Source organism: Strigops habroptila, chromosome 5 (assembly GCF_004027225.2).
Source record: "Strigops habroptila isolate Jane chromosome 5, bStrHab1.2.pri, whole genome shotgun sequence".
Taxonomy (NCBI): Eukaryota; Metazoa; Chordata; class Aves; order Psittaciformes; family Psittacidae; genus Strigops; species Strigops habroptila.
This window is the reverse complement of record NC_044281.2, coordinates 4,909,555-4,922,993: the sequence shown is the minus strand read 5'-3', so window position 1 is coordinate 4,922,993 and position 13,439 is coordinate 4,909,555. Positions and strand designations below refer to the sequence as shown.

At 47.4% G+C, this 13,439-nt stretch overlaps 1 protein-coding gene across 13 annotated transcripts in view; it reads right to left on the bottom strand.

The window, feature by feature from the left end:
- The window catches only part of HDAC4 (histone deacetylase 4), a 236,430-nt gene that overhangs the window by 206,946 nt on the left and 16,045 nt on the right, over positions 1-13,439 (bottom strand). For 11 of the 13 annotated variants that reach the window (XM_030485807.1, XM_030485810.1, XM_030485798.1 and 8 more), the window contains exon 2: positions 713-961. In XM_030485807.1, the coding sequence (XP_030341667.1) occupies positions 713-734 (22 nt within the window). In that variant the 5' untranslated portion in view covers positions 735-961. Of the gene's footprint in view, positions 1-712; positions 962-10,935; positions 11,160-12,337; positions 12,432-13,439 lie in introns of those variants that run through there. The other 2 variants (XM_030485801.1, XM_030485803.1) reach the window with 2 other exon arrangements.

Below are 13,439 nucleotides of genomic sequence, written 5' to 3'. Positions count from 1 at the left end.
CCCCGCAGCCATCTTCTCTACCATAAACTGCAACAGTCAAAGCAGGCACATGAGAGCACAACAAACATTCCTCTTCCAAAGCACAAACTCAAAGCTCTGCCTAAAGATACCCCAAACTCACTAAACATTAACATAGAAGGCAACTTTAAGCAAGAAAGCAGGTAACTGAGGATCTTCCAGATCCTCTTGACAGACAGAAAGGCACCGTTTTGTAGTGATGAATCATGACTTAAATTGCAAGACACATCAGGGATGCTCCCCCAGACAACACTGAGATGGATCAACTGACTCTTGTTGCATCAAGACTATTCTTCCCTACTAAAAGGTACTTAAAAGTCAAAGAGTTTCCTTAGATATCACTAAAGGCACACCAGCAGAACCATGACCATTCCTTAGAGGTACACTACAGACCATGAAGACTCATCAGCATAGATTTAACAAACTGAACATCTGGTTATCGTCTCCAAAAACCACCTCCAACTTTCAGTGACATGAAATGCACCAATCAGAACCCCAAAGAGGCAGGATTTCCTTGGCACTGTGCTAACAGCAACCCAATTCTCCATCTAAAGGCCAAGCCAGAGATTTAACCAAGGTAGCAGTAGAAGGAGAGGGACGGGATTATCATTTGAACCCAACAACAAGTCTGTTCATGCAACAAACACGTGATGTTTTGCTGCTGTTACTGCATTTCAAGTGGTTTTGCCCTTACCTGGATGGCTTTGGGAGCTCATTGCTGGTGACGTCAAGTCCTTTGGAGAAGGGATTGGAGCCGGAACAGTTTCCACGCAAGTCCCAGCAGCTCTAAAGAGCTCCAATGTTTCACCAATACATAGAAATTGGAAGTGGGGATTAAATCATGGCCACCTTATAAAATCCAGGGCACAGGGACATGCTGAGTTGTAGAGAAGTAATCCAATAGGGTGGCAGAATATCTTCTAATGGCTTTCAAAATGGGAACCTGCAATTAAAGAAAAAGATGCCTGCATTAGAGAATTAAGATTTACAACCATTTAATTACACATTAGACAACGTATTTATCCCCAGAAGATTAAAACTAGGAGACTATTTTAGGCTTTCAAGGTTGCAGAGAGTAATTTTCACTTAGAGATGGAATTTTGATTAATAACCATAAAACTGCAGCCTAATATTTCACAGCATTCAAAAGCAAAAATTAAACAATAAAACTTCAACTACACACTCGAGCCTGAAAAACCCAAACTTGCATGTTAATTCTCAGCCTCCAACAGCACCAGATGAAGTCACTTCGGTCCAACAGCTTCCATATTTCCCAAACCATATGTACGAGTGGTAACTGTACTTCAGGCATCTGTTCCCCAAAGAAGTCTAAAGAAAAACTCCTCGGTGCCAAGAAGCAGGATTGGAGCAGGAAGGAAAAAATCCCACACAATCAAATCCACTCCCACTCCAGCCAGGCCTCCAGCAGATTATTAAGAAGCAACTTCACACTGCCCCAAGGGAAAAAATAAACCCACCATTCCCTATTAGTCTTAAGCTGTATATTAGAGGCAGGAATCAAAAAGGGAGCGGGGGGGAACCACTGAGTAAGAAACCCAGTGTACCCCTGCCCACCCCCATGAAACTAGAACAGCAGCAAGGCCAAGCTGGATGGGGCTTGGAGCAACCTGCTCTAGTGGAAGGTGTCCCTGCCCGTGGCAGGGGGTTGGAACTGGATGAGCTTTAAGGTCCCTTCAACCCAAACCAGGCTGGGATTCTATGAAACCAAAGTGTGTCCTTTAACCAAAGTATTTCACAACCATAGGTTATTTCCCATCTTTGTCCCCAAAAAGTCCTAGAATCCCAGGCTGGTTTGGGTTGAAGGGACCTTAAAGCTCATCCAGTCCCAACCCCCTGCCACAGGCAGGGACACCTTCCACTAGAGCAGGTTGCTCCAAGCCCCTGTGTCCAACCTGGCCTTGAACACTGCCAGGGATGGGGCAGCCACAGCTTCTCTGGGAAAAGTCTGTCCCAGCACCTCAGCACCCTCAGAGAGAAGAGCTTCTGCCTCAGAGCTCATCTCAATCTCCCCTCTGGCAGGTTAAAGCCATTCCCCTTGTCCTGTCCCTCCAGGCCCTTGTCCAAAGCCCCTCTCCAGGTTTCCTGGAGCCCCTTTAGGCACTGGAGCTGCTCTAAGGTCTCCCCTTCAGGAGCCTTCTCTTCTCCAGGCTCCCAACAAATCAATAACCTCTCCTGGACACCAAGGATGACGTGTTGACACCTAGCCAGTACCTGGGGTTCCTCACTGCCCTGTCAAGGCATTTATGCCCTCCCAGCTTGGAGAACAAGACCAGTTTATCACCAGCACTCCCTAACCCACTTCACACATGAAGTCAGCCTGCTGGCAGAAGCCAACTAGTCAACCCATCTCAATGAATCCAGCTGACTCTGCTCAAAGCAGAGTGGGGAGCACTCACCCCAAACTGCTCCACCAGCACATCTCAGGGTGTGGTGACCTCCAGCAAAAAGACAGCACTATTGCTTGGGCGGGGGATGATTATGATAGTAACTACTACTGCTGCTTGCACAATGAGCATCTGTCCACAATTTATCTGTACCATCTATTCTTGGAAGAGGTCTTACCATGCTCAGATAGTCATGTTCTTTTTCAGTAAGGCAGCAAAACCAGGTCAAAGACTTTAACTACCACCCACTGTCACTTATGGAATGGTTACGGTTGGAAGGGACCAACCCCCTGCCATAAGCAGGGAAATCCTCCATTAGACCACGTTGCTCAAAGAGTAGATTTAGATTAGATGTTAGGAAGAAGTTCTTCCCTGTCCTAACTGTGAGGGTGCTGAGGTGCTGGCACAGGGTGCCCAGAGAAGCTGTGGCTGCCCCATCCCTGGCAGTGTTCAAGGCCAGGTTGGACACAGGGGCTTGGAGCAACCTGCTCTAGTGGAAGGTGTCCCTGCCCGTGGCAGGGGGCTGGAGCTGGATGAGCTTTAAGGTCTCTTCCAACCCAAACCAGTCTGGGATTCTATGATAAGGAAACCAGACCTTCCCAGGATACAGACAGTCATGTCCCAACTCATGTCACCATCACATTCTAATATTCAGCCACCACTTGCACTGATGTAAATGCAGTTCACGGAGACATTTCCAAAGTGGTCAGAAGTTGCTGTCAGGCCTCTATCTGCCACAATTCTTATGTAAATCTGTCATTTTGCCACTACATCACAAAAGCACTTCTCAAAAGAGGAGCAGCAAAACGCTGGTTACCCCTATGCCTGGTATATTTGGAGTTCTATAGGGTTTTCCAAGGAAATTCCCTCATTAAACAATAAAAGAGTAAACAGAGATTGTTTTACTTGTACCCCATTGCTTTCCAGGACAAGAGCAACCACCTCACACACAGCTGTAGGAACAGCATCATCCAGAGGCACACGAGCTCCTCAGGCACAATCAAGGACCAAACCGTGGCCATGATGAGCCACTTGGGCAACCTGCCCATTCCTAACCAGATACACACTGTATGTGATGGGGATGAGGCGTGTTTGCTTACAGCAGCACGAGCCTCTCATGAGTAACTTCAGCACCAACAGTTTTGGCCAGACAGGTCCTTTGTTTTCTATGGGGAGCGGGATGGGAGGCACAGGGGTGTTGCACTGAGCCTGCCCGCTGTCTCCAAGCGAGTCCCATGCTTGCCTGTTGGCTTGGGGAATTGTCTTGGCAGACAATAAGCGGTGGCACAGTGACCATTCCAGCTTTGGCACTTCACCTGGAGGCCTTCCTAAGGATAGCCCAAGAGAATCCATGCACAGGCTGTGGGGATGGCACGTTTCAGACTACAGGGCAGAAAGAGTGAGTACAATAGCAGGCTAAAACAAGCAAGAGTGTAAAACACACTCTTATTTAATCAGGAGTAGCAAACAGGACTGGTATGATCAAGCTTTCTACCTTTCCAAGTCTGGTTCCTGCTGGAAAAACTCTAGAAGAGAAGCACAAAGAGCAAAGGGGCACCTTCCACTAGAGCAGGTTGCTCCAAGCCCCTGTGTCCAACCTGGCCTTGAACACTGCCAGGGATGGGGCAGCCACAGCTTCTCTGGGAAAAGTCTGTGCCAGCGCCCCAGCACCCTCACAGGGAAGAGCTTCTGCCTCAGAGCTCATCTCAATCTCCCCTCTGGCAGGTTCAAGCCATTCCCCTTGTCCTGTCCCTACAGGCCCTTGTAAAGGTCCCTGTCTTCATCCTCTTCAACTCCATGACCAGGCTTGCCCCCCAAAACCACACACATGACACAGCTCCACAACTCAGTTCTGCACTATTCCTTCCACTTTCCAAGACCACTTTTTCCCCACTGGGCATCCTGCCAGCCATTAAGAGACAGCACTGCATGTGAACTAGGAAATACAAGTAATCCAACAGTTTTCCAAGTCTGCTTCCACACATTTCTCAGCTACTGAAAGCCTTAGTAATAAGTAACAGAAACGTTCCAGTTCTGCCACACAAATGTTTTGACAGTATGAACGTTCACCTTCCCCTCCCCAGCCCATTCCAGATGTGCCCCTCTACAAGCCCCAAGTACAGATGTGCAGTAACCAGTCATTAAAGTTATGAGCGAGCTCTATTTACAGAGCTCTAGTTTTCAGAGCTGAAATTGCTGCGGTACTTCAACCAAGATAAAAATCTTGGCCTAATGGTGAACTTGCAGGATTGTTTTAAGCCAAGCCAGGCTGGTTGCTTCAGGATACTATCAATGAGCTTGCTTCATCTGCAGGCCCTCTCAGTGCGCGCCACCACCGCTCCCAGATGGCAACACTACAGCCAGCTGACAAGATCACTTGAAACCCTCAGTTAAACAAATCTAAGAGCTCGCTGATTCAATGCATCAAAACATGGGGTAAGTCATACACCTACTATACTCATCGCTCTGCTTGCAAGTTTATTTCTATGTCCAGAGAAAGCTGTTTCTGCTCTTCAGACCCCTGAGTATTAAAGGCAGTGTCTTCTGCAAAGCTTCTAGGAGGGCAGCTCTGTGAAGAGAACAGCAGAAAGGATGCTAGGAGAATGCCTCCTGCATCCTGGCACTGCTTTAGCAGCGCTACAGCAGCATGGGGATTGATCTCTAAAAGCCATGGAAACATCCATCGTCCAAAAACATTATCACAGAAGATAGCTCCAGGGACAAGAGCACAAGAGGGACATGGTGCTGCTGGAGCGAGGCAAGAGCTGCTGCGAGGGCTGGAGCAGCTCTGCTCTGGAGCCAGGCTGAGAGAGCTGGGCTGGGGCAGCCTGGAGAAGAGAAGGCTCCTGAAGGGGAGACCTTAGAGCAGCTCCAGTGCCTAAAGGGGCTCCAGGAAACCTGGAGAGGGGCTTTGAGGTCCCTTCCAACCCAATCCAGTCTGGGATTGTATGATCCTTCTGCCTGACACTGCAGATTAAATTCTGATAACAAGATGATTTCCATCATACACACCCCCAAAAAAAGAAAAATCAACCAAGGTATTAGGTTCCTTCCTGTATTAACAGGCACAAACAGTATTAAGTTTAATCCCACATGCTCCGTGTAAGCCGATGACACCATCCTGGTGCTTGCTTGGCTTCCTACCCGCACCACACAGCCGGCAAACAACCCGATGCTGCAGCATGTCCATGCATTGCACAGACTCACACCTATGGACAGCTAGTGGTTAAATCTTGGACAGCAGACCCCAAAGTTTAGCCAGAGGAACAAAAAAAAGCTGCCTTTGCTTTGCAGTGCTTGTTTATAAAACACTGCCAATACAGGATCTATATATGAAAGGAGGAGGAGACAAGGCAAAGGCATATAGCTGTTCGAAAGCAATAATAATGTACCGTGACCACAAAATGATTTCCTGCACCTTTATTTAGTGCAGAGAGAGTGTGAAACAGTCTCCGGGGCTGATTCTTCTCTCTAGGGACCATGTCTCCAGAGCCACCGCTCTGCAAGTTGACAAGACCAGTAGCAACAGTGCTGAGGATCCGACGCAACCCTTTGACACGATCACTTCAACTTCTGCTTCTCCAGCACAATACGGCTTCCCTGACTCTGCCCCTGGAGACCAAGCTTCATGAGCACTGCCCACACGTTTTCCTACAGTTCCAGGGATTCTCAAACCAGACCTCTCTCAGAAAACACATTTGCAAGGCTCAAACATCATCATCCTCTCAAAGAGTTGTAGGTCTCTGTAGGCAGCATTTCTGTCTCTGGTACAAATTCCTCATGCAGGTGAAGCAGAACATGACTTAAGGATATTACGCTGATGCAGAATCACGACAGAGAAGTCACCAATCCCTTTGTTTTCCATCCATTTCTCTCAGAGCAAGAAGTTTTTCCCACTCTTTGTCCGGTTTGGGTGGACACAGAAGGGAAGAAAGATATCAGAAGAGATGCTTTGTGTGGCAAGCTGAAGCAGAGAGCATCACATGCTCCTTCTTAGCTGCACTGTGACATGCAAGAGTGCCTGAACTCCAAAAGCAAATGGACAGACTCCTTAGGAAAGAGGACAAACACCAAGTGTTTCTTTACAAGACAAGTCACTGGCTCACAGGAGAGCGTTTCAGAGGGGTGTCACCACATGCATGTCCTCTTGTGAAATGCCCCCCAAGGTACATCTTGGATGGTGCTGGAGAACGTGGCAATCGAAGTACCTTTAAAGACAAAATAACACCCCACTCTACAGTCACCAAATCCAGCCAACTCTGGGATGTGACAGTCCCATCCTGCAGAACACTTTACTCCTTACGACTTTCTACACTGCACTGAGATCTCACAGCAAACTCTTCCTTAGGTTTCCACACAAGTGTAAGTACACCTGCATTCATTAAGAAAATGCAACTGGAAGTATCTACACAGCACTCAGGCACCCACACAGAAGAACAGGGAGCAGAGTCTGAGTAGCTGAAGCCTTCGTTACAGTTAGAACTGTGTAACTAATAATTAAACAGAAACCCCAACCTGATAGCTGTTACAAACAGCTTCTCACACAGTTAGCACAGATCCAGACTGACCAGTCTGGCCCTTATTACTGGGGCATCCCATCTTTGCTGCTTGTTTTCTCCATGCTCTTATCTTGCAGTAACACTCCCAGGGGTTCTTACCTTTAAGATCAAGAGCTCCACACAATGATTCAAATGTACCATCTGAGAAATACAGAAGCATTACCCAGTGCTTCAAGGAATTAAAACACAGTACATTTGTTTAGCAAATGCTGACATTTCAATGCCAACCATTACAAGTGCTATTCTCGCATGGCAGCCAAGAGCAGAACAAATAGTGTGTTTCTGCCTCTCCCTTCAACTTCCACTTTCAGATACACGCTGTGAACATTTACTGCTTATATGCTCACACTAAACATTTCAACTTTGTGACAGGTTCTGTACGCTATAATGTTCGGAAAGAGATTCTCTCTCTAACCACATTTGTCCTAAGTGTTAAATTACAGTCTATGTGCATTAAGACTTCAAGAATAACCAATACTTACTCTGTATTTACACAGTTCCTTCAGGGAAGGCTATAATACATTGCTAGACAGTCCCTGGTAGTTGTTTTTGGAGCAATCCTGCTTTATTTTAGGCAGTGGCTTGTTAAGCAGTGCTATACATGCATGGCTTGTATGAGAACAAAATGAACACCAGCCACAAATGGCACAACACTAGTAACTAGCTGTGAGCCACCTTATTAACATGGAACTAACCCCCAGCTATTCAAGGGTAGAAACATACATAGAAGACATTATGTGTAGCAGAAATTCTTCATAAAACAGCCAAGAAAAATCACTTTCTACAGTTTCAGCTCCTTTTGGTTCTTACTGTCAAGAAATACTCCACTACAATGGCCTGAGCACACAGCTCTCGTAAGTAAGGCTGCCTTTCCCATGCTCTGTTTAGTTGGGTTTTGAAGTAAAGTCACCAACTCCAACTGCTCTCTGGTGGCAGTCCTTCCACTTCAGTGGTGTCAATCCACATGATGAGATACTAACCCAAACTGATATTTCAGTAGAGGCACAGGGGACACTGGTATTTCAGTACAGCTGAAGACTTCTTCACCCATTTCCATGTTAAACTAACACATAATGCCACCATTAGAGCTTGCCCTGAGCAGAAGTCTAAGTTCTCCTCAGTGGACTTGATGATCTTACAGGTCTTTTCTAGCCTAGTTGATTCTATGACTCTACTTAGAAGTGTTCAAGGCCAGGTTGGACACAGGGGCTTGGAGCAACCTGCTCTAGTGGAAGGTGTCCCTGCCCGTGGCAGGGGTCGGAACTGGATGAGCTTTAAGGTCCCTTCCAAACCAAACCAGGCTGGGATTCTATAAGTATACTTTCTGCATATTCTGCTTCAAATCCCTCCTACCATCTACAGATACTTTTGTAAATCACCACCACAACCAACAGTTACAGCTGCTTTGAAAGCTGTAGATGAAGATGTACATAAAGATGCCTCCATGTCCTAAAAAGAACATTAGATCTTCTGGTGGACACCATGAAACCCCAGAAGTTTCTGTGGCCCTTCATTGCCAGGAATACACAAAGTATTAACATCATTTCTACTTCCCCAGATATGACACTACTAGCTGGACAGATGAAAAGGGGATCTACTGGTATCTTCCCTATTTTTAGACCTTGCTAAGTATTGCTGTTGAAGCAGCATTGAAGGCATCTCAAATCCACATGGAAGCAAAAAACCAAGGCTTTGGGGACAACCAAGCGGCTGATGAGTGGACCTAAATCCTCCAATGCACAATCCAGGACTCTGAACACAAGATCACCTTTAGGAACATGAGTAAATCTGGAAATACCACCTCATGTTCACTCTGTGGGAGCTCCACTTTCTCGAGTGGGCAACAGCTTGGAAAAACTGTTTTAGAGTCAAGTGGGAACATGGAATAGCTGCAGATTCAGAAATGCAACTGCCTGCGTATAAAAACCTGGGAATATGTAGAGTTGCAGGATTCCGGAGCCCTTCTTAACTAGCAAGGCTCTGGCAGAGGGTCTGAAGGAGCAGGATGCTTCTGAGCTCGATCCAGTTTCGCAGCAAGAGCAGCAAGAACAAGCAGTCTCACAGATGGATCCATGTGGGAGGCAGAAAGCAGAGAAGTCTGCCTCAGGAGCCTGCTCCAGCTGCTTCCGAAGCCTTGGAGGAGATGGTACAAATTGGGCAGTTACCTATAAAAATCCACCATCTTGGCTTTTCCTGAAGCCCTCTTCTTCCCTCATCCCATGTTTTGCCTCCATCCTAGTATTTCCACATGGGAAAGAGCTCAAATCAGAGAGCTGAAAGCAGTGCTTGACCAAAGGTAAAAGAATACAGGGAGCTTATGGAGAACCTCCACCTCATTTCTTCATCCCTTCCTTGTAGATCACAGTTACGAGAATTCAGAAGCACAAAAAAACCCCTCAAACCTCAAATACTTGACTAAGAAGTGAACAAAAATGGTAAATTCTTGTTAATCAAAACCCCCTCAACAACAATTCAGTGCCAGAAGACTGTGCGTGACCAGCAGGCAGGATGCTCACACCAACGAAACCATTCCCATTGCAAACTCAGAAGCACCTCAAGCTTCCTTTTGGTGTCTGTGATCTAAACACAGACTCCCACAACACAATAAGATCCCCCTAAACTAGTGCAAATTAGAAGTTTCAGTCACATGGAACAGGGTGCCCAGAGAAGCTGTGGCTGCCCCATCCCTGGCAGTGTTCAAGGCCAGGTTGGACACAGGGGCTTGGAGCAACCTGCTCTAGTGGAAGGTGTCCCTGCCCGTGGCAGGGGGTTGGAACTGGAGGAGCTTTAAGCTCCCTTCCAACACAAACCAGTCTGGGATTCTATGAATAATGCAGCTTTCAAAACAAGTCTTATTTTCTCCAACTGCTTGTGCACACACAATCTTTCTTTCCCTTTTAAAACAGCTTGATATAGACAAAAAAACCCAACACCTTTAGGTAATTAGTTTTGGATAACAACTGATAAGCAAAGTTGCCAACCACGTTTTCACTCCAGCTCAGCTTTCTCAACTAGGAAAAATGCACAATTCACCATTCTTTACCTGGGGTGGTTTTTCAAATCCTCATACATAGGTAGGGGAAACTACAGTGAAAACATCGAATCCCAGCCTGGTTTGTGTTGAAGGGACCTTAAAGCTCATCCAGTTCCAACCCCCTGCCATGGGCAGGGACACCTTCCACTAGAGCAGGTTACTCCAAGCCCCTGTGTCCAACCTGCCCTTGAACACTGCCAGGGATGGGGCAGCCACAGCTTCTCTGGGAAAAGTCTGTGCCAGCGCCTCAGCACCCTCACAGGGAACAGCTTCTGCCTCAGAGCTCACCTGAACTTCCCCTGTTTCAGTTTGAACCCATCACCCCTCGTCCTATCTCTACAGTCCCTGATGAAGGTCCCTCTCCAGCATCCTTGTAGCCCCCTTCAGACACTGGAAGCTGCTCTGAGGTCTCCACACAGCTTCTCTTCTCCAGCCTGAACAGCCCCTACTGTACTTCAACTGCTACAACCCACATCTGAACTTCTTGTTCCTTCTGACAAAGCATCACAATTCGTGGTCACTCGCTGTGCCCAACCCATCTGCTCTACCAGCACAAAATAGCTGAGTACATGTGTCATCAATCACTGCGAGTTATTTCATTAACTTCCAAAAAGAATATTGACATTTTCTTTCAAGAGCAAACATTGTTTAAAGCTAGTCCAGTTCTTTTTTTCCCCTTTATTTAATTGAATGCTATCTGATTACCATGAAAAATAATTAAGTCTAAAGCAACCCTGACACGTAGTTCTTTTGTCTAGTAAAACATTTCCCCAAGTCTCTTTTGGAACTGACTTCAGTGCAGTGCTAGTTTGGACCAGAAACTTCATTGTCCATGTTCTCAACTACCCTGGTGTTCAGCACAGGATGAGAACCTGCCTGTTCCCACCTACCAGCACCACTGTGCTTTTTAGGCTCTGACCTTTGTCATGCTCTTGGAAAGAAACATGCCTCAAGGTCTCCACAAACAAGCTGTTGCATCATTTTCAAGTGGACATTTAGCCCTCTGCTACCCACTGAAAAAATAGGTGACATGGAAGGAGAGGCATTACAAGGGGTTGGGGGGTTTATTCTGCAACATGGGTATCCCAGTGTTTCTGGAAGAGGAGAAAAAAACACCAACAAAACCCCAACAAGTGGTGTCACGCTGACAGCACAGACCAACATCAGTTGCATGATGCAAGCTTAGAATCAGAGAATCAACCAGGTTGGAAAAGACCATTAAACTCATCCAGTCCAACCGTTCCCCAGCACTGCCAAGGCCACCACTAACCCATGGCACTGAGGGCCTCGGCTACACGGGGTGTGAACACTTGCAGGGCCGGTGGCTCCAGCACTGCCCTGGGCAGCCTGTTCCAATGCCCGAGCACCCTTTGGGGAAGGAATTGTTCCTCAGCTCCATCTAAACCTGCCCTGGAGCAGCTTGAGGCCGTTTCCTCTTGTCCCATCCCTTGTTCCTTGGGAGCAGAGACCAGCCCCCTCCTGGCTCCATCCTCCTGTCAGGCAGTTGCAGAGAGCGAGAAGGTCCCCCCTGAGCCTTCTCTTCTCCAGACTAAACCCCCCCAGGTCCCTCAGCCGTTCCTCATCACACTTGTGCTCCAGGCCCTGCACCAGCTCCGGTGCCCTTCTCTGGCCCCGCTCCAGCACCTCAATGTCTCTCTTGCAGTGAGGGGCCCAGAACTGAACCCAGGATTCAAACACATTCTTCTCCCTGGACTCTCCCACTGCTCCATAGGCTCACCTGGCTCACCCCTGAAGGTCTCAGCCCTGGTCCACCACCTCCACCTCCCCATACGCAGCACAGGAGCTCACCTCCCTTGCAGACAGAAGGCTCCCTCCATACCTCCATGCCTGCTCACCCAGCCTTGCCCAGCCATGTCTTGGGAGGAACCACTTAGCTCAGGTCTTCATGATGCTTTTTCATGCCCCAGTTACGTGGCTTAAACACTCACTGTTAACCCCCAGAAAGCTCTTCTGTTTGAGGACAACACCGGTGCCATTTTCTACATCTAGATGCCACACACCTCCTGTGAAAAACAGCTATTAATGCAGCCGCTAACAGGAACTGCCCACCAGCTACCACTATTCATACACACATCCCCTTTTCCTCCCAAATTCCACCTCCCATAAGCCTGTCCCACAGAAACAGGGCTGTGAGTGCAAATACCCACTGCAGGAAAGCTTGCAGGCCTCATGTGGGCGACTGCCCAGCTCATGAGACAACAGCACACCCTCACCCACAAAACAGAGCATCACAGGAGCTGCAGTTTACATTTTGGTATGTTTGACTGCTTCTGCCTTGCACTGAATGCTAATACTGTTACCAAAACACTCCGGTTTCCACAGCAACACAGCAATCCAGACCACAGTCCTCATGAACTTGTGGTGTCACTCTTCCATTTCTTCTTTTAATGTGCCTCTGTTTTCCTACAGCCAATAAAAATCATACAATCATATGAATCCCAGAGTGGTTTGGGTTGAAGGGACCTTCAAGCTCATCCAGTTCCAAGCCCCTGCCCCAGGCAGGGACACCTTCCACTAGAGCAGGTTGCTCCAAGCCCCTGTGTCCAACCTGGCCTTGAACACTGCCAGGGATGGGGCAGCCACAGCTTCTCTGGGCACCTTGTGCCAGCGCCTCAGCACCCTCACAGGGAAGAGCTGCTGCCTAAGAGCTCACCTCAATCTCCCCAGCGTATAACTGTAGTGCATTATGTATTTGCATATCTTCTTACTCAAAGGATCTTAAGCAGGGCATCACTTAAACCCAGATTTTACATATACGCACAAAGGATACTGCGCTGAACAGGAAAATAAAAACACAACTTTAAAGGTAAAGTGCAATATAACCTTTTTGTGTTATTTGTTGGGAAAACCTCCCCTCCTCTCCTCATCAGCATATGAAAAGTGATGTTGACATACACCTGTAACAGCATGACAGAGCTGGCAGTCAAACACTGAAATGCGGGTAACATGGAGCACTAGCAGCTAAGTCAACAGCTCTTTTTGGCATTAAGAAACCTTTAAATGGGAGCTAGAATGATACGAGAAAGCTGGAGAGGAGCTTTTGACAAGGGCATGGAGTGATACGATAAGGGGGACTGGCTGGAAGCCGACAGAGCTACGCGGCCCCTCTGCTGATACTTCAAGCACAAATCTGCTGGTAACCAAACGGGCAGCAATCCCCAAGTAAACACATGCTTTATATCTGCAGGGATTCCAGGTTTTCCATTTGCTCCATTTTGAACTCACAAATCCCACTCTGGAGCCACATACACGGCCAGAATAGAAAATCAACTCCATCACCAGTAAGATGTCAATTCCTGTGTTGTACCTCTCTAAGTAGGGTTACATTTTTAATGACCAACAGCAGCCTTTACTAAAAACTAGGCTCTTCAGTCAATATTTCAAGCTTGCAGCTGACAAGCA